This window comes from Sardina pilchardus, chromosome 2, assembly GCF_963854185.1.
Source record: "Sardina pilchardus chromosome 2, fSarPil1.1, whole genome shotgun sequence".
NCBI lineage: Eukaryota > Metazoa > Chordata > Actinopteri > Clupeiformes > Clupeidae > Sardina > Sardina pilchardus.
This window is the reverse complement of record NC_084995.1, coordinates 38884690-38902557: the sequence shown is the minus strand read 5'-3', so window position 1 is coordinate 38902557 and position 17868 is coordinate 38884690. Positions and strand designations below refer to the sequence as shown.

The following is a 17868-nucleotide window of genomic DNA, read 5'->3' as shown; positions in this document are numbered from 1 at the left end:
CAACGAAACGGTAATGAATAAATGTAAAAAGACATATCACGTGAGGTCTCTTTTTCTTGTGTTGACAAGTAGCGGGATAATGTACAGAACGCCGGCCATTATCAGGAAAATAAGTTCCTTAAGGGCTAAGCAAGACCGGTTTGCCTTGCCGGGACTTATTTCCCCGATGTCCGGTGTTACATCCCTTACGTATATTGTATTATCAATCATACTACTACTTCTTATACATTATTTCTCTTTTTCAGTCCTTTTCAATGTATTTTCTAGTGTGTTCAAGCACTCCAAATGGTCAACAAATGCATATGTGTGTGTTACTGCTCTGGTGAAGGCGTGTGTGTGTGTGTGTGTGTGTGTGTGTGTGTGTGAGTGTGTGTGTGTGTGTGTGTTATTGCTCTGGTGGAAGCATGTGTGTATGTGTGTGTGTGTGTGTGTGTTATTGCTCTGGTGCAGGCATGTGTGTGTGTGCGTGTGTGTGAGAGTGTGTGTGTGTGTGTGTGTGTGTTACTGCTCTGGTGAAGGCGTGTGTGTGTGTGTTATTGCTCTGGTGCAGGTGTGTGTGTGTGTGTGTGTGTGTTATTGCTCTGGTGAAGGCATATGTGTGTGTGTGTTACTGCTCTGATGCAGGCGTGTGTGTGTGTGTACGTGTGTGTGTATTATTGCTTTGGCGCAGGCATGTGTGTGTGTGTGAGAGTGTGTTACTGCTCTGGTCCAGGCATGTGTGTGTGTTATTGCTCTGGTGCAGGCATGTGTGTGTGTGTGTGTGTGTGTGTTGTGTGTGTGTGTGTGTGTGTGTGTGTGTGTGTGTGTGTGTGTGTGTGTGTGTGTGTGTGTGTGTGTGTGTGTGTGTGTGTGTGTGTGTGTGTGTGTGTGTGTGTATTATTGCTTTGGTGCAGGCATGTGTGTGTGTGTGTGTGTGTGTGTGTTATTGCTCTGGTGCAGGCATGTGTGTGTGTGTGTGTGTGTATTATTGCTCTGGTGCAGGCATGTGTGTGTGTGTGTGTGTGTATTATTGCTTTGGTGCAGGCATGTGTGTGTGTGTGTGTGTGTGTGTGTGTGTGTGTGTGTGTGTTACTGCTCTTGTGCAGTTGTGTGCGCGGACTGATGGCTTGTTGCTGTGCCCTCCCTCCCTCTGCAGGGCGGGTGTGGGCTACTTCCACACGCGGGGCCTGGAGCCTCTCCTCTCCCTGGTGCTCTTCTCCAGCGCCTTGGCCCTGCACTCCAGACAGCTGGACCTCAAGCTCAGGATGGACTTCCTCTGGGCCACACAGGTCAGTGCCACTGCCACACCACCACGCACTCAGATACACCTCGGCAGGAGACTGACCGGGACACGAGAGCGTTGGAGACATTTTGAAATGCTCATGAGGTTTGGATGTGGCCTTTCATGTTCAGTTGCAGAGTTGTTCTGATTTTGAGGAGGTACTTTTAACTCAGGGCTAGTTTTAGTTTAGTTCTCTGTGTGTGTGTGTGTGTGTGTGTGTGTGTGTGTGTGGTGTGTGTGTGTGTGTGTGTGTGTGTGTGTGTGTGTGTGTGTGTGTGTGTGTGTGTGTGTGTGTGGTGTGTGTGTGTTTGTGTGTTTGTGTGTGTGAGAGAGAGAGAGAAAGTGAGAGAGAGAGAGAGGGAGGGAGAGAGTGAGAGAGAAAGTGTGTGTGTGTGTGTGTCTGTGTGTCACTTATAACCCCTCTCGAGTGAAGGGGATTCCTTTACCACATTTCAAAGGATCCTGCACACGATGGCTGATTGCTTTATTTGGTCTTAAGATGAGCTGGGGGATATCTGGGTGGCTATGTTTATGTGGGAAGCTGGCTCACATGCAGATGTATTAACATGTAAACATATATTGAGCATGACAATGACTCCAACTGTTATCTGCAGTGCTGGCTCAGGCTGGATCCTCTTTGAGAACGGCTGGTTCAGAAATGAGAAATGGCACAATCACTCATGTGTAGGTGGAGTTCAGTGATGGATGTAGGTCTCATAGAACTCCACATAATGAACTTTGAATGGGAGTGCTGCTCATGTCCTTGTGTGGCCTGTGTGTGTGTGTGTGTGTGTGTGTGTGTGTGTGTGTGTGTGTGTGTGTGTGGTGCTGAGTGCCAGTGGCCCGGTGTGAACCGCTAGCTGTGGTGGATCTGTGCCCGATCGCTTTGGCTCGCAGCTCTGAGTGGCCGCCATGATGACCAGTTGGTGCGGTGCGGTGAAGGCCATCGGCTGCCACGCTCAGGGCTGGCTGGCTGGCAACATAATGGGGATGTACAGCGAACAAGGGCTGGGCCAGCGTGGCACAGTGGGGGCATGGAGCACAACTGGCTTTTGTGTGTGTGTGTGTGTGTGTGTGTGTGTTTGTGTGTATGTATTTGCCTATTTGTGTGTGTGTGTGTGTGTGTGTGTACACGTGCGCTTGTGCATGCATGTGTGTGCTCATTATATCTATGGGTAAGGATTATAACACTGCAGTGCTCCTCTCCATTTGCATTTGCTATTATTACATCTCACTTGAGTTACAGCAGTACACTCCACATTGTGAAGAAGATGGATAGAGAAACGGTCTGCAGATATTGTGTCTCGTGGTCTGCAGTGCTTTGGAGATATTGCAGTGTTCTTGAGGTTTTGTCGTCTTCTTAAAGCAGGACAGAGTTAGCACTGAATGATTTCATTTCTGCTTGACTACCCAAATAGACTTCTGCTCAGCCCCAAGAGTGTTTGTCAGACATAATTCTGAGTGGGTGTGATTTCTTTCATTCGGTTGCTTGAGGGTGTATGCTTGCATTGCTCTCATGCTGGCCCCTAGTGGTGAAAAGGGCTACTTGCTGTGATAGAAACGTTTGATGTGATTGTGCTGGTGTTTGAAATACAAACTTACATGTAATCAATGCGTGAGTGAACTAAATGTGTGTGTGTGTGTGTGTGTGTGTGTGTGTGTGTGTGTGTGTGTGTGTGTGTGTGTGTGTGTGTGCGCGTGTGTGTGTGTCTGTGAATATGTGTGTGTGTGTGTGTGTGTGTGTGTGTGTTGTCTCTGCAGGCGGAAGAGGAGAGGGATGGGATGGAGAAAGTCAAACTGGACAACAAGCGGATCCTGTTCAACCTGCTGCCGGCCCACGTGGCCCAGCACTTCCTCATGTCCAACCCCCGGAACATGGTGAGTCAGCTGGACGCTAGACCTCGAGACCAGGAGCCGTCAGCACAGACCCAAAACCAATATTCCCTATTGGTTTTGAAGAACGAGGTCATTACCATCACTTCTAGCAAACAAATCACGCATGGGCCAGCACAATGATGTGACAATCATGGCTTGGTGTTGACACGGGCTTTCTGAATAGTTGTTGTGACGTGCTAAATATGTCTCAATCCCTCTCTCTTTCTCACAGGACCTGTACTACCAGTCCTACGCCCAGGTCGGAGTGCTGTTTGCCTCCATTCCCAATTTCAATGACTTCTACATCGAGCTGGACGGAAACAACATGGGCGTAGAATGCCTGCGACTGCTAAATGAGATCATTGCCGACTTTGATGAGGTCTGTGTCTCCTTCCTGATCTCCATGCCTCCACAATGCTGTGTGTGTGTGTGTGTGTGTGTGTGTGTGTGTGTGTGTGTGAGGTCCAACGGTCGTCACTAAAATAGCCCTCCTAAGCCCCTAAGTTTTGACAACTTATCATCTCTCTACATGCAACAAATATGGACAAATGAATGAACACAGATCATCATCCAGAACCCCTTGTCCCAAAAAAGTTAGCATGCTGTTTGAAAAGTAAATGATTTGCAAAACATGTAAACCATATATCTAATTAAGAATGGTGTAAAAACAACATGTATCAGTTTTTGAAACAGAGTAATTGTATATTTTTTGGAAAGTATACTGTATGTTCATTTTGGATTTGATGTCAATACATTTCAAAACAGTGTTGCATCACTTCATCTCTTAGCAGCAGTCTCTAAACATTGGCAAACTGAGCAAACCAGTTGCCAGTTCATAGAATTAGATGTTGTCCCATCCTTGCCCAATATAGCAATATAGTCCAGGGTCTTCTTAATTGTGTTTTTCTTTCCATGGTGCACTAACTGTAACATGTCTGGAGTAAGTGCAGGCAGACCATTTTAGCACCTGGACCCTTCTACTATGGAGCCATATTGAGTAATATGTGCAGAACGCAGTTTATCATTGTTTTTCTAAAAATATCCAAGGCCTTTCCCGAAGAGAAATTTGTCTGGATGGCATCATATGTTGTTGAGAATGAGAACCTGTACCAATCGTTCAGCAATAACTGAGCCTTTCCAGACGCGAAAGCTACCCACACCATAGACACTGATGCACACCCATACTGTCATAGACGTTGGCTTTTGAACTGGGCCGTAATGACAAGTTGGATGGTCCCTCTCCTCTTTAGCCCGGAGCAAGCCAAGTCCATGATTTCCGAAAAGAATGGCAAATTTTGATTGGTCTTACCACAGGGCCAGTTTTCCACTTCGCTTCAGTCTATCTCGGGCCCAAATAAGGCCACAATTTTGGATTCTGTCTAAATATGGTTTCTTCGTTGCAAGGAGAGTTTTTAACCAGCTTTTGTGGATGTGTCAAACTGTATTCATAGACAATATTTATCAGAAGTTTCCCTGAGCCCGTGCAGTAATTTTCATCACAGTAAAACGTCTGTGTTTAATGCAGTGCCATCTGAGGCCCCAGAGATCATGTCCATCCAATATGGCTTATCAGCCCTGTCCCCCATTTGTCTCACCTGTCGCCCCAGCATTATTCTTATAATGTTGCAACACATGTTAGTTATATTTGTTATGCTAAAATATACACTACAGACAAAAAGTCAGGGATATTCAGCTTTCGGGTTGAAATTTCAGGATGAATCTAAAATCCACCATAACCTTAATGTGACCTTCTCTAGACTTTTGAATTTGCATGTCCAACAGTTCACTACATTTCACCTGAAAGCCAAATAACTTTTTGTGAGTAGTGTATGCACACTATATATGTACTTGCAGTGTCTTATTTCCATATTAGACATGCGAAACTGAATGTTGTACCAAATGTCTGATTTGTGTTAGCTGATGGACAAAGAGAGCTACAAGGACATAGAGAAGATTAAAACCATTGGCAGCACTTACATGGCAGCAGTGGGACTGGTGCCCACCATTGGAACCAAGGCAAGATATCAAGTCATTTTCTTTTCTACAAATACAAATTCATAAAATCTGGTAATGAGGAAGATTATGCAGACCAAAGCATGAGTTATTTTACCAACGGATGCACATAAGGTGTATACCTACATGCTAACAGCCTCTTCTTGTGCGTTGCAGGCCAAAAAGTCTGCGACCACACATCTAAGCACAGTGGCGGACTATGCCATTGAGATGTTTGATGTTCTGGATGAAATCAACTATCAGTCCTACAACGACTTTGTCTTGCGAGTTGGTAGGTTTCTGTGTGTCCGTGTACTTATATTTAAGTATAACTTTACTTATATAACTGTATATTGCCTTTGTCTTGCATGTTGGTAGGTTTGTTTGTGTCTTTACGTGTGTTTTGTATTTGTCTTGCCAGTTGATAGGTTTCTGTGTGTGTGTGTGTGTGTGTGTGTGTGTGTGTAAGTGTGTGTTGCTGTTGCCTGACTGCGGGCCTTTCTACAGTAATGCATCCCGTTTGCTAGCCCCCACCAGGCAGACCCCAGCAAATTGCCTTTCACTTCAGCAGTGGTGAGAGTGCACCTTAGGCACTCTAAGCAACAGCTGACACCAGGATTAATGAAAATTCATGAGGCGTTGATGGGCACATAATGCATTCGCTCAGGGACTTGTTATCACAATAAATCAAGAGATATTCTCGTTGCCTCCGCATAGCAAGCAAGTTTTCGCGCCTAATTGGTGGCATGTTTTGGTGGTCATTAAGATTCTACCCCTCTGCTGTGTGTCCAGGCATCAACGTGGGGCCCGTGGTGGCCGGGGTCATCGGGGCCAGGAGGCCGCAGTATGACATCTGGGGGAACACTGTGAACGTGGCCAGCCGCATGGACAGCACAGGAGTGCCTGGCAAGATCCAGGTATGCAGGGTCACTGTGTCGGCGGCACACCACACCACTGGCATAGCAATGTGGGGTGGCTGGCTGTCCTTTAATTGGCATGTGTTATTATGGAGTCATTGGTTTACACTACTTAACGGTTATAGAATTGTACATACTGTAAATGAGATGTGTCATTCTAATACACAAATACACAAACATGTTTACATTTTTAATGTAGATGAAATGTGGGGTTTTACTTGAACCATGTGTTGCCCAAAGAAAACCCAATAAATACAGCACTATGCACTGCAATCTGATAAAAATACAAGTTTGATATTTGTCGTCCAGGTGACCGAGGACGTCTACCGCATGCTGAAGGTCAACTACGACCTGGTGTGTCGGGGCAAAATCAGCGTGAAGGGCAAAGGGGAGATGCTCACCTACTTCCTGGAGGGCAAGGCCCAGGGCCTGGGCAACCAACCGCGCTCGTCCAGCCTGGAGAGACGGCCGCCCGCCTGCGGCCGCGGCAGCATCAGGACCAAGGCGGGCAGCATCTCCTCCGTGACCAGCAGCTTCACCACGCGTGCCAGCATGAGCACCATCCAGACCTCGGCGGGCAACAGCAGCGCCACCCCTGTCCTGCACCTGCCCTCCACCTGCGTGCCCTGCCTGGAGGCAGAGGAGGACGAGCAGCAGACGGAGGAGGAGGACGCGGAGGTGTAAAGACAGACAGAGAGCACATCTGAGAGAGAGAGAGAGAGAGGGAGAGATAGAGAGATAGAGTGAGAGAGTGAGAGAGAGAGAGTGTATGGGGGGGGGGGATGCGCAGGGGGCCTGCTGCACAACACAGGGCCCAGGAATCGGTCTGCCAATCAGGACAATGTTCAGGCAAGGCCGGGCCAGGCCAAGCTGCAGCCAGGGAGGTCTCATGGGGCCACCCCCTTTCGCCACCACTCCCAAAATGGGCACGCCGCTGTCTCCGGTGAGGACCCTCAGAGTGGTGCACTCTCTCCTCCCACGGAGTACCTCTGAACACAGGGGGAGAGAAGGCTCAGGAAAAGGAGACATCTCCCCTCTGGAGGTGTGGAGCTTCACAGCCGTGTGTCTGTCTTATCATTCCAACTCCATTTAGAGCAGTGTCAGCATTCCAACGAGGTGCTTTTGTTTTTGTTTTTGTTTTTGTTTCCTTTTTTTTGTATAATCACAAGCACACTTGAACTGAAATACTTACATTGTATGGACGTTCATCCAAACCGAGGCATGACTAACTAACTTTTCTTAAAATATATAATGCCAAGATTACAACTTCTATTATGCTGTACAAAAAAAAGTCCTTGGTGTTGTAAATATGACATATTTCTCTCATTTTGTATACTGTGTGTGACTGTGTGGATGTGTGTTTGTATGCATGTGTGTATAAACTGTATGTAATGAAATTACATGATATTTTTGCAGTGAAAGCACACTCTGGATGCTTCTGTTACTCAATTGCCACTTTTATGAGGTTTTTATTTTGGTTCTGTAATGGGGAATGAGTAGACTTCTTTAGCCAAAGCAGTGGCTTCATGATTGTTGCACAAGGGTACCCATTCTTGAAAGATTATGTTAGCAGCATAAACCTCTGAGACAGTATTGATGCTGTAACACCACATGTGACAATATTGATGTACATTGATTGTCACAATACCAAAAGTATGACTTTGATACGATCCCATGTCTATGTTTCTCGATACCAACACTGAAATGATATCACATCAGTAATAGAAGTGATAAATTAGGCGGACACAACAGAACATAGACCTAAAATTCCTTTTTTTTAAACTGACGTAAAATATGACTTATTATAACCTTATTAAAGCACCTTTCTTCAATAAAATAGGGTACTAATAAAATAGGGTATCATATAACATGTTCTATTTCAGGGTACTGCGATTCCTTTCTGTTGTCAGTGTATCGTGCGACACTACTACTGATAAAACATTATTTGCTGGTAATTCATATGGGCTAGAACAGGAAGATTCCTTTGTGCTACTATGACATAAGTATGTCATTCCACCATTAATGCCTTGCATGCTGCAATTGGAAATGTGGTTCTTCAACATACCTTAGCACATCATACCCAATTCCTGGATCTCTCAGACCTACAAGATGACCCTACAAGGCCTCTATGGAATATCCCAAATGTAGTCTTAAAACATCTATGAGCAATGCAGGTCTGTATAGGCTCGGAGTTGTATTCATTGTATTTTTTTCTTTTTTTAATGAAAAGCTGGACACTCACTGACATTTCAAGATAAGTCTGATGATGGATTTAATTGGTGATGAGATTTGCATCTCCTCCTCCATCAGATCTATGGCCTTGATGATCAAGCTGATTACTCCCACTGGTTTTTCAGTTGTTTTGGGGCTTCTGCTTTTCCATATAAGGACACTGAAGGAGTGTGATTACTGCACAGCAACACACAAAGCCAGCACACTTACACACACACCTACCCATACTTGAGCACACACTCAGAGAGCTCTGCCTGTTGCCAAGGCTTTGAAGTGAAAATCTGTCTGATAACAGCTGAATTGAGAGGGGCTAAAGGGGACAGTAGGATGGCTGAGAGTTTGTTGACCCACTGAGCACTGACCGCGCCATCGTTTGGCGGGCTAGTTTACACACACATACACACACACACCCACACACACCCACACTTGCAACCATGTGTAAATAACCCAGGACTTACATGAGTAGACAGTCATAACCACATACACTGTTAGGCTACAATTGATTGAAACGATTGCAAAAGCATTGGACTGAACACAACATATTCACCAACACTCTTAAGTGTCCTGTCATTGTTATTTGGCTTTTCCTGTGATTCCCTATCATTGATAATATATGTGATTTTGCCTTATTTTACAAGCTTACAATGATTACACTTATATTTGCCTTGTAGTTAATCAATTTGATATGCAGATCTTAATTTTGTAAATAAAGCTCTATACAAATGGACTGTACAGTGTAAAGTTGGATAAATAACACTTTTGTAAGAAATAAAGTATTGGTGTTTAAAGACTTCGCATTTGTGAAATGATTGAAGAGAGTGACAGTGGTGGAGATAGGCTTGTCATGAAAGTCTTTGTAAATGAATGAATCCACGTGCAAAAATGAACATTTTGTTAACAAATTAAAGGTGATTCTCAACACTGAGACTTAGATAAGTGGACCTATACAGATATTTTATCACTCAATTTGTTTGGATTAGTCTGTTGTTTTTATGACATTGAAGGTAAATTATTCAGTGGCAGCGCACAGGTCTAGCTAGCCTTTGACGGCTCAAATAGTAACCTTTATCAAGAGCGCCAAATGTCGTAAATAAAGTGATCGTGTTATTGAATGCTTAACCTGAATCCAAAGCTATGCGGTAGAGTTCAGTACAATGCAGTGTCACACTGACCAAAATAAGTACACAAGTAAGCCTACCAAGGACAGCATAGTCTGACCAACTGTGTGTGTGTTTGCGTGCCAGTAGAGAAGCCTCTTCACAACGGGCCCTTGTAACCACAGTGTCAACATCTTTCACAACGCAAGCCAACACACACAGAGAGATGTCTTCATATCTTTACTTTCAGAGCCGACACTGGACGGCAACTAGGTTAATTAACCAAATAACAGCATAATCGTAGCATTTTGGTGAGGCATAGTTTAGCCTAGGCTACATCTTAAGAAGTAGTGGCGTAGAAAATCCGGATTCCCCAGTTTAAAGTGAGTGCCACTTTTGACAAGTTTCCGCGCTTTAGACCACTGTTGATTGCGTAAGAGAACACTCCCACCTGGTGGAAGAAACCTGTGACAATAGGTAGCCAATTGCTTCTAGATACCTATGTCCGAAATGAGTTCCAGCTAGTTTCACGGTGGTAGGTTATGTGCTGCCTATTTAGTGGTGTTTCTGAGTTCATCGTTAGACATCATGAATCCGTGTCCAGAGAGGTAGGTTTAGCGAAATAGTTTAAAGAAATACAGTTAGCTCTTGATTACCCATGGCCTAATAGTCAGTTCATGAAGGCTATAGACCTACCCTGCGGCCTACGTAGCCTAACCTGAAACACGTTTACTCTCCTAAGTAGCCTAATTTGTATGTTTTTCAATCCCATATAACTTTTCGTAGATGTGAACTGGCTTTATTGGAGGGTATGGAAAAGTCAGCTTCACAACATTAGGATACCATACCGACCTGACAGTAGCCTTAGGTAGTAGCCTACCCTATGGTTGCATGCGGGTGTGCACATTGTAGCCTGTCCTCAATTGTCCTTTTGCGCAACTTAAGGAACCACGTTTCCATCACCTGTTGAGCAATGCATGAATAAGTGTTAACATGAACAGCCCAGGCCAACACTGTTTACCACACATTTACCACATATTGAATGACATGTGGAGAGTGTTTTGATACACACTCAAATTTTAGACTCATTTCCTATCATGAATTAAAAATGTCTCATCTAAAAGTTGTTTTACAGCCATACTTTGTATTTGTAACTTTAAAGGTATGTGTTTCTGTCGTAAAACAACATCTTATTTTGACAAAATGTATAAAGTTTACTTACAACATTCCTCCATTCACTGAAATGAAATGGAGAAATGAAGAACTCCATTTCGAACACTCTTCCACACAAAGACATTAAAATATGGTGCAGACATCACACACCAGTAGGAGAATGGCATCGCCACATCTGTCCTTTCTGTCAGGGTTTTCCTCACACCTATCCAGGAGAGTGAGGAGTCTGCTGAGGAGTGGAGAGAGGAGAGTGAGAGCACCTTGGACATCCTGTCCAGTGAACCGTCCTCACCAACTCCCCCAGGGACACCCACTGGCCAGCAATCCCCAGATGATGAGCTTCCCAGTTCCCCAGAGGTACTGTATGGTTATTTGTTTAATTAATAGGAGCACATCACATTAACCAGATGTGTGTGAACCCGTGTATACAGGCCTACTCTGTGGTGTCAAGCCCGTAGGCATCTATTTGCTTTAGATTCTTTCAGCGCACTGATAATGTTTGACACTTCTGATTATGTTGTTCATGTACTCAATCTTTAAAACAGGCACGGTTAACAGGATAATATAAGGGAATGTTAAAATAGAGTAGAAAGCTAGGATATCTCATGAACAGAGGAAAAAATGGGAATTTAGGTTGGCAGAGAGAATGAATTCCTCACTAAGACATCAGTGATTTTGAGCTCTAAATCTTCATTCTTTCTTAGCTTAAATCCTCACCTGTAGAACTGGAGGACAGTAGCTCCGCTTCAGAGCCAGAACACGGGAAGTCTTCACGTGAGCATGTGCTTAGTCAGCAGCAGAGTGTCCTCCATCAGCCACCTACAGAGTCTCCTGCAGCGTCACCTCCACCCGAGACAGCCAAGCCTCCAGCCAAGAGGAGGAGAGCCAAGGCCGACGGAGAGGTACACACTCCAGCACCTCGGCTGACAGTGGGTGCCTCTCAACATCTCTCCTCGATCCTCGATTCTCGATCCTCAAGGGGCGTTCCCACTGATCTATAACTAACATTGGATAGACTATCCCATTGTTGCCGCCCCATCATTCTTTATCTAGATCAGTGAGGACGAGGATCGAGGAAGGAAGGGAGGGTGTATAAAAGCCCTAATGAGAGGCACCCATGAACTGTAGAGATCGCCACCATCAGGCCTGCTCCCAATCAGTGGTTCTCGATCTGGATGTCCCTCCTGCTGTCTCACTACGTGGGTTCCACCTTTCGTTGACTGAACTCATTAGCGGGCCCTCTTGATTAGTGGAGCACCTCTGATTGAGCAAATTGAGTTTGTATTCCAATCAGGTGTAATTTGAGCATAGCAGGGATAAGCAGAGTGTGTGGAAGAGGGCTCCGGGTAGGGGACTGAGAACCCTGGTTTTAAATCACAGGACTGATAATGATCTCAGTGCTCGGAGTAGATACTAGGATGTGTAGATACTAGGATGTAATATGCATGATTCCCTCGTCCTCATCCATTCCTTCAATTGTGCATTTAATAGTTTTAATGCATGCTGGATACATGCAAAACTCAACATATACAGTCACTAACAAAAATCTTGTCACCCCTTTAGAAATGTTGGTTTCTAAAACAATTTCAATTGCTCAACACAACTGAAACAACAATTGTTTTCTCCCAATTTAAAGCAACACTAAAGAGTTGTGCCTTAAAATAATGTTTCCAAAATCATTTCATCATCATCAACTCGTAATAGGGTAAACGGCGCGTCGGCTTGCGGCCCTCTATCAGCTATAAGTAAGTTTACCAGATCAGGTAGCGGATCTGTAGTTCGATGGAATGAGGCATAATAAACTACAAATTTTATTTGCTTCGATGACGCAATACATCATACCTTGTCTGTGGACATTGTTATTTGCTGGATAAACAAATGGTGTGCGTGTGACAGAGGAAAAGTGCTTTAGTGTTGCTTCAACACAAAATATCACCAAAATGCTGTGGGAAGTGAATTCTGTCAAACTGACATGGTCAAAAGTCTTGTCATCCTTCACAAAAAGTGTCTTTCGTACTTATAAAAAGCACACTTTTTCATTGTTCAAATCCAGTGCTAAGGTTATGGGTAGTCAGACGTTAGCTCTGGTACATTTCCTGACAAATGTCAGTCCATTTCTGAAGGACAATAGATTCAATTTCACTAACCTTACAGTTCAATGGATTTCTATGGAGGGCATGATGTTTTCTCCTCGGCTTTCCAAATATCTGAATGACTCTACCTTCCCTTTTATGTGCTGCTGATTATCAGTGCCAGAGGAAGCAAAATAGGCATAGAGTATCACCTGGTTATTGCCATGCATCAGTTTTGACAGGGTGCACTGTTCAGTGTATGCCTCATTCTTCCTCATCCAAACATATTGCTGTTCTGTAAGCATAAGCAAAACAGAATACTGAACCAAAACCTTATAAATGAGTGACAATGGGTTTGCCAGTTAATTCTGTGGCGCAACAGAACAAAAGAACTTTTTGGGCCTCCTGACAGTTATGTCTGGAGGATGAAGAATGAAGAATACCCCGAAACGTGCACCATGTTTAAAGTGAAGCAAGGCTATGGCCATTATCAGTGCAGAAGACACTTTTTGTGAAGCAGCTGTAATAAGTAAACTACATAGTGCAGTATGTTTGACTTTATGTGCATTGTGCAACATATGGAAACCACTAAAAGCGTTTAAGGAACCTTAAAGCTCCTACTGCGTCCTTCTAAAAGTGCATGATGTGCTGTGTGCTACTACAGTACATCCCTCTAAAAGCACATGTGCTGTATGCTACATCCTTCTAATAGTGCATGATGTGCTGTGTGCTACATCCCTCTAAAAGCACATGTGCTGTGTCCTACATCCTTCTAAGAGTGCATGATGTGCTGCGTCCTACATCCTTTTTAGAGTGATATGATGTGCTGTGTCCTACGTCCATCTAAAAAGTGCATGATGTGCTGTCTCTAGGCTAAAAACCAGAAGCGGCCGGCGAAACGGAGAGGTGCCTCCACTCCACCGCAGACCCCTCTGCCCCTGTGGCTTGTTAGCCTGATGCATAACATTGAGGAGGCCACCCACCATGAACTGCTGATAGAATAGGTTTGGTGGAAGATTGAGGGAGAGATTTCACAGGTTTCAAGTTTCACAGATTAAGCTCATTCTTTTTTTGATATACCCATACTATGTATTGTCAACCTTTTTGTAAAGGTCAGCCTTTTGTTATTATTATTTATACTGCGTGTAAAGATTTGTTGGTGTGGCTGTCACCTGTAAGAACTACACAAAACAATGGGTAGCCTAATGCCTGTAAGCATGTGAACATTCTGTTTTGAGCAGTGTGTTAGATCTCATTCATTACACTGTACCTTACCTGGTACTCTTTCTGTTGAGTAGTACATGTTTTTGAAGTATTATGTTATTATAGGAGCCATGCACAGGCTAAAAATAATAAAAGATTCAATATGATATTTGAGTAACATCAATAGTGTTCTTTTAAAAGATTTCCCGTAAATGCTTTTGGCCTAGTCTCAAAAGTGAACGAGTTCATTTTCTAGGGATTGCTTCTGTTTGCTTAGAACAAACAGAATAGCACTCTCATCACAACATATTTGCCATCAGTCCTTCTCCTGTTTTTTCCGTTGCGACTTCATCTACTTTGAAAACACCACAACTCAGGTTATAGTATTAAAAGCTTGACCATCTGTGACATGTGATGTGTTGATCACAACAGCATGAAAGAAGCAAAATGTATACGGAGTGTTTGTTTGCTCTAGATAAGTGGCCAACTAATACTACACCAGGAAATTAGTACATAAGACCTTCTTTACAACAAACATGTTTTCTTCAAAGGCCAGTGAAGTTTATCTAATTATGCAATAGGAAGATGACCTTGTGTTTATGACCTGACAGCAAAAATATTGGGTAATATTTGTTGTCGATAATGCCTGACTCAGAAAGACTGTTAGGTGACTAGGCTTTTCATTTACACCAATGTTATGAGATAAAGAGGGCAATAGTTAAAATAGTTTCATTTACCTAATCAAGCATTAGTCATTCTGATGTATGCTCCAGTCTGTTGATAAATCTAATAGTGACATTCCATCCATTTTTCTACTGATAATAGTCCAAAAGTGCAGGTAGACACCACAAACAGAGGCTAGTCGTGTTGTCCTGTTATGACTATACACTGCGTCCAGGCACTCCTCGTTCCAAAGTAAATATTGACATGCACTTCAAACGACCCACAATCTGGTTTTTACGCACCCAAACCACTAGGCATGGCCTCGGTCACAGCTGTTTTCTTTGTTAAATAATTAATATAAAAAAACAACTGCGTGAAATATTAACTTCCTTAAGGTCAGTGGACCATATAAATACTACAGAGGACTTCTCAGTAGAATGACAAACTTAACGGAAAGTGCACCGACTGAGAGGGAACAAATATTCTCACAGGAGTGATTTTTTTTTTCAGTAGCCTACTGCAATGACCGGATTATCTATTTGTTTCACCTGGGCCTTGGCAGCTTTTGTTTTCGTAACACCTGCAGAGTCCTCTCCAGTTGTCGGCCCAGAACCTATCCGCTGCGCCCCTTGCACTCCAGAACAGCTCGGCCAGTGTCCCGCAGTGCCCACAAACTGCCGTGAGGTGCTTAGGGAACCGGGCTGCGGATGCTGTTTCGCTTGCGCTTTGGAGAGAGGAGATAACTGCGGCGTCTACACGGCACACTGCGCCACCGGCCTACGCTGTTCTCCTCGACCAGGAGACCCAAGACCCCTCCACTCACTTACCAGAGGACATGCTGTCTGCACAGATCAGGATGGGGGTGAAGGTGCAACTGAATTTCTTTAATTTATCAGAATTTTCTCATCTCACGTGTGCTTACACAAGTAGCCTATCACAACTAGTATTGTACATGACACAAGGCCCTCTTGTTTCCTTCAGATGAGGGCACAGATCACGGGTCCATTCAGCACTATCTGGGCCTGAACAGACCACTGGATGCTCTGGAGGCCCAAGAGAGCTTGAAGGCAAAAGTGAACGCTATCCGGAACAAACTCGTGCAGCAGGTAGGCTAATGGCTTACATTCCAAGTCTCACTGACTCTGCAGTGATGACATTGTCTTCATTTATTAGGCCTATGTATAAAATATGGTTTTAACACTTGGTTCATAGTATGCTAGGACATGCTCTTCTATTATACATCCTCAAGGGGGTGCTGTTGGTATTTAGAATTTGCTAACTGAACTGAAGATTTTGACTTTTCTTTGGTTTTGTAGGTCATAGATCAGCGTTAACCAGTCATATTGTAATTATAGGCCCTCTGTCCCTCATTAGCAGCAACTATGTTGTCAAAATATCTAAAAAAAAATGACTAAAATGACTTCTGTTCAGTTATATTGTCAGGGTGGGGTTTGTCAGGTGTTTCTTTGACTTTGTTGTGGTGGCTCTAAATCCATACTTGCTTTTGGTCAATTTTTAGGGACCATGCCATACTGAACTGCATGCAGCCTTGGACATGATTGCCACATCCCAACAGAAACTGGGAGAAAAATTTACAAGCTTCTACCTCCCCAACTGTGACAAGCATGGCTTTTACAAAGCCAAGCAGGTGAGACTCTTTTTACATTTTTTTAATTAAAAAATTCTGCCTTTTCCTGTAATCCCATCTAATCTGAACTCTGTCTGTGTATTCCAGTGTGAGACGTCTCTAGTGGGACAGAGTGCACGCTGTTGGTGTGTGTCTTCATGGAATGGCAAACAGATTCCAGGATCCAGTGACATTCCTGGAGAGGCTCAGTGTCATCAGGAAGTCACTCATTAAAGACATACTCAAAGCCAGACACACGTGTGTGCAAGCTCGCGCGCACACACACACACACACACACACACACACACACACTACACTTATCCACACACAAGCTCTGACACATATGCTCACCCACACAAAAACACACACACACACACACACACACACACACACACATGCTTATGGAGACACCCACACACATACACACATGCTGATAACCTTTTATGTATGTTGGCATTATATTAAGACTTATTTATTCCAAATGTATATGTGGAGAGTAATATGCCAGTCTCTGGTGATTTGTTTATGACTATTTATATATTTACCTATTTTTATTGTAAGTAGGAAAACACTGTATGCATTTGTTTCTGACTAAACAACTCCATCTGCAAAGACCACACACCTCCAGGTTCAGCCAAGCCCAATACAGAGTCCTTGGGATCTGTTTTTGATTCACTCAAATATTGGATCATTGCACTGTGGATCTTTCTAATTAATATAGCTCTGGGGCTTTGTGTATATTTTTCTGTTTATGCTTTGTCATATTTCATGTTCAGATGTTGTGCTGGCTTTCCAAGCGTTGAAGGAAAACTACAGATATCTACAAATGTCGGCAGGCGTACAATTGCTTTGTCAGTTATAGTTCTATAACATAAACATACTCTGGGTGTTCTGGTTGAGTGGTACTGCAGTACATGTTTTACAGTAAGACTGCAGGTGGATAGGTTTTACCAACCCCTACCTCTTCGGGCTGCAGCAGACCGTGGCCCATTTCAGTCTCTTGGCACAGATGGTCCAGTTTCCTGTTGTTTGGCTTATAGGAGGTGCAGCAAGTTGAGTGGGCACTGGATTGGCTTTGGCAAGTATTACTAAGCCATTATATAGACACAGATATATTATTGTGTCAGTAAGCCTGTGATAAAGTTTTATTATACGTGTGCCACCCAATGTGATGTACAATTCTTTCAAAAAATACCATTCTCAGGGTCTGGCCGTGTGCTTTAGCGAGTCTGCTGAGCTGTGTGGCGTTATGTTGCTGCAAAATTCAACATACAAACTTAATACAAACCACTGTCTTTGGGAAAGCCTATTACCAATGTAGGCCATGTTTTTTTTTTTTTTTTTTTTTTTTTTTAAACTGGAGTGAGGCTGATGCACAGAGGACTGTACTTAGTCTGAAGACACGTTTGTCCATGATGCTGCTGTTTCTGTGTGCAGGTGTAAACTACAGTCCTTCTGCATCGGTGTAGATAAATGCTGCTATTGTTTTATTTTTGGTTATTCCATTTTGGGTGCAGTTCTTTAAAGAGCTGTTGCATTGTATCAACACTTGTGGTGAAAAACTGTATATTCTTTCAATAAACCTGTTGTCTTTGACACAATTCTACCATTGCCTCGTTTCATGTGCCCTTGTCAGATGGATCCTCTCACTGATGTCAATTTGTAGAGACAGAGCTGAAAGGGGCATAGTTGTTCAGAGCACCAATTAAACCAAAGGCCTATGCGCTTAATAGCCCATCCAGTCACTAAGAGATGT

The 17868-nt window shown here is 43.6% G+C and overlaps 3 protein-coding genes across 4 annotated transcripts in view; all 3 read left to right on the top strand.

The window, feature by feature from the left end:
- Nucleotides 1-8999, top strand: part of LOC134099610 (adenylate cyclase type 1-like) — a 43120-nt gene extending 34121 nt beyond the window's left edge. The window contains exons 13-19 of the mRNA XM_062552548.1: nt 1136-1268; nt 3023-3139; nt 3369-3515; nt 5054-5152; nt 5306-5420; nt 5921-6045; nt 6355-8999. Coding sequence (XP_062408532.1) covers nt 1136-1268; nt 3023-3139; nt 3369-3515; nt 5054-5152; nt 5306-5420; nt 5921-6045; nt 6355-6729 — 1111 coding nt within the window. The 3' untranslated portion in view covers nt 6730-8999. The remainder of the gene's footprint in view (nt 1-1135; nt 1269-3022; nt 3140-3368; nt 3516-5053; nt 5153-5305; nt 5421-5920; nt 6046-6354) is intronic.
- An 855-nt stretch (nt 9000-9854) lies between these two features.
- On the top strand, nt 9855-13967 carry LOC134102734 (fibrous sheath CABYR-binding protein-like). 2 transcript variants are annotated; one of them, XM_062556948.1, is made up of 4 exons: nt 9855-9982; nt 10761-10904; nt 11252-11449; nt 13492-13967. In XM_062556948.1, the coding sequence occupies exons 1-4, from the start codon at nt 9917-9919 to the stop codon at nt 13621-13623; spliced, it is 540 nt and encodes a 179-aa protein (XP_062412932.1). In that variant the 5' UTR covers nt 9855-9916; the 3' UTR covers nt 13624-13967. The 2 variants fall into 2 exon arrangements, with proteins under 2 accessions (XP_062412932.1, XP_062412940.1); XM_062556956.1 differs by having other exon boundaries at nt 9880-9982; nt 10739-10904.
- A 973-nt stretch (nt 13968-14940) lies between these two features.
- On the top strand, nt 14941-17712 carry igfbp1b (insulin-like growth factor binding protein 1b). The gene is made up of 4 exons (XM_062530351.1): nt 14941-15353; nt 15467-15591; nt 16005-16133; nt 16221-17712. The coding sequence occupies exons 1-4, from the start codon at nt 15008-15010 to the stop codon at nt 16344-16346; spliced, it is 726 nt and encodes a 241-aa protein (XP_062386335.1). The 5' UTR covers nt 14941-15007; the 3' UTR covers nt 16347-17712.
- The last annotated feature ends 156 nt before the right edge of the window (nt 17713-17868 follow it).

What these genes read in the sequence shown, in the direction of transcription:
- LOC134102734 (XM_062556948.1), top strand. Translation starts at nt 9,917, where the DNA reads ATGTGCTGCCTATTTAGTGGTGTTTCTGAGTTCATCGTTAGACATCAT. An exon ending in ATGAATCCGTGTCCAGAGAG is followed by an intron (nt 9,983 to 10,760) that starts GTAGGTTTAGCG and finishes ACACCTATCCAG; the next exon opens with GAGAGTGAGGAGTCTGCTGA. An exon ending in AGCTTCCCAGTTCCCCAGAG is followed by an intron (nt 10,905 to 11,251) that starts GTACTGTATGGT and finishes ATTCTTTCTTAG; the next exon opens with CTTAAATCCTCACCTGTAGA.
- igfbp1b (XM_062530351.1), top strand. Translation starts at nt 15,008, where the DNA reads ATGACCGGATTATCTATTTGTTTCACCTGGGCCTTGGCAGCTTTTGTT. An exon ending in AGATCAGGATGGGGGTGAAG is followed by an intron (nt 15,354 to 15,466) that starts GTGCAACTGAAT and finishes TGTTTCCTTCAG; the next exon opens with ATGAGGGCACAGATCACGGG. An exon ending in GGAACAAACTCGTGCAGCAG is followed by an intron (nt 15,592 to 16,004) that starts GTAGGCTAATGG and finishes GTCAATTTTTAG; the next exon opens with GGACCATGCCATACTGAACT.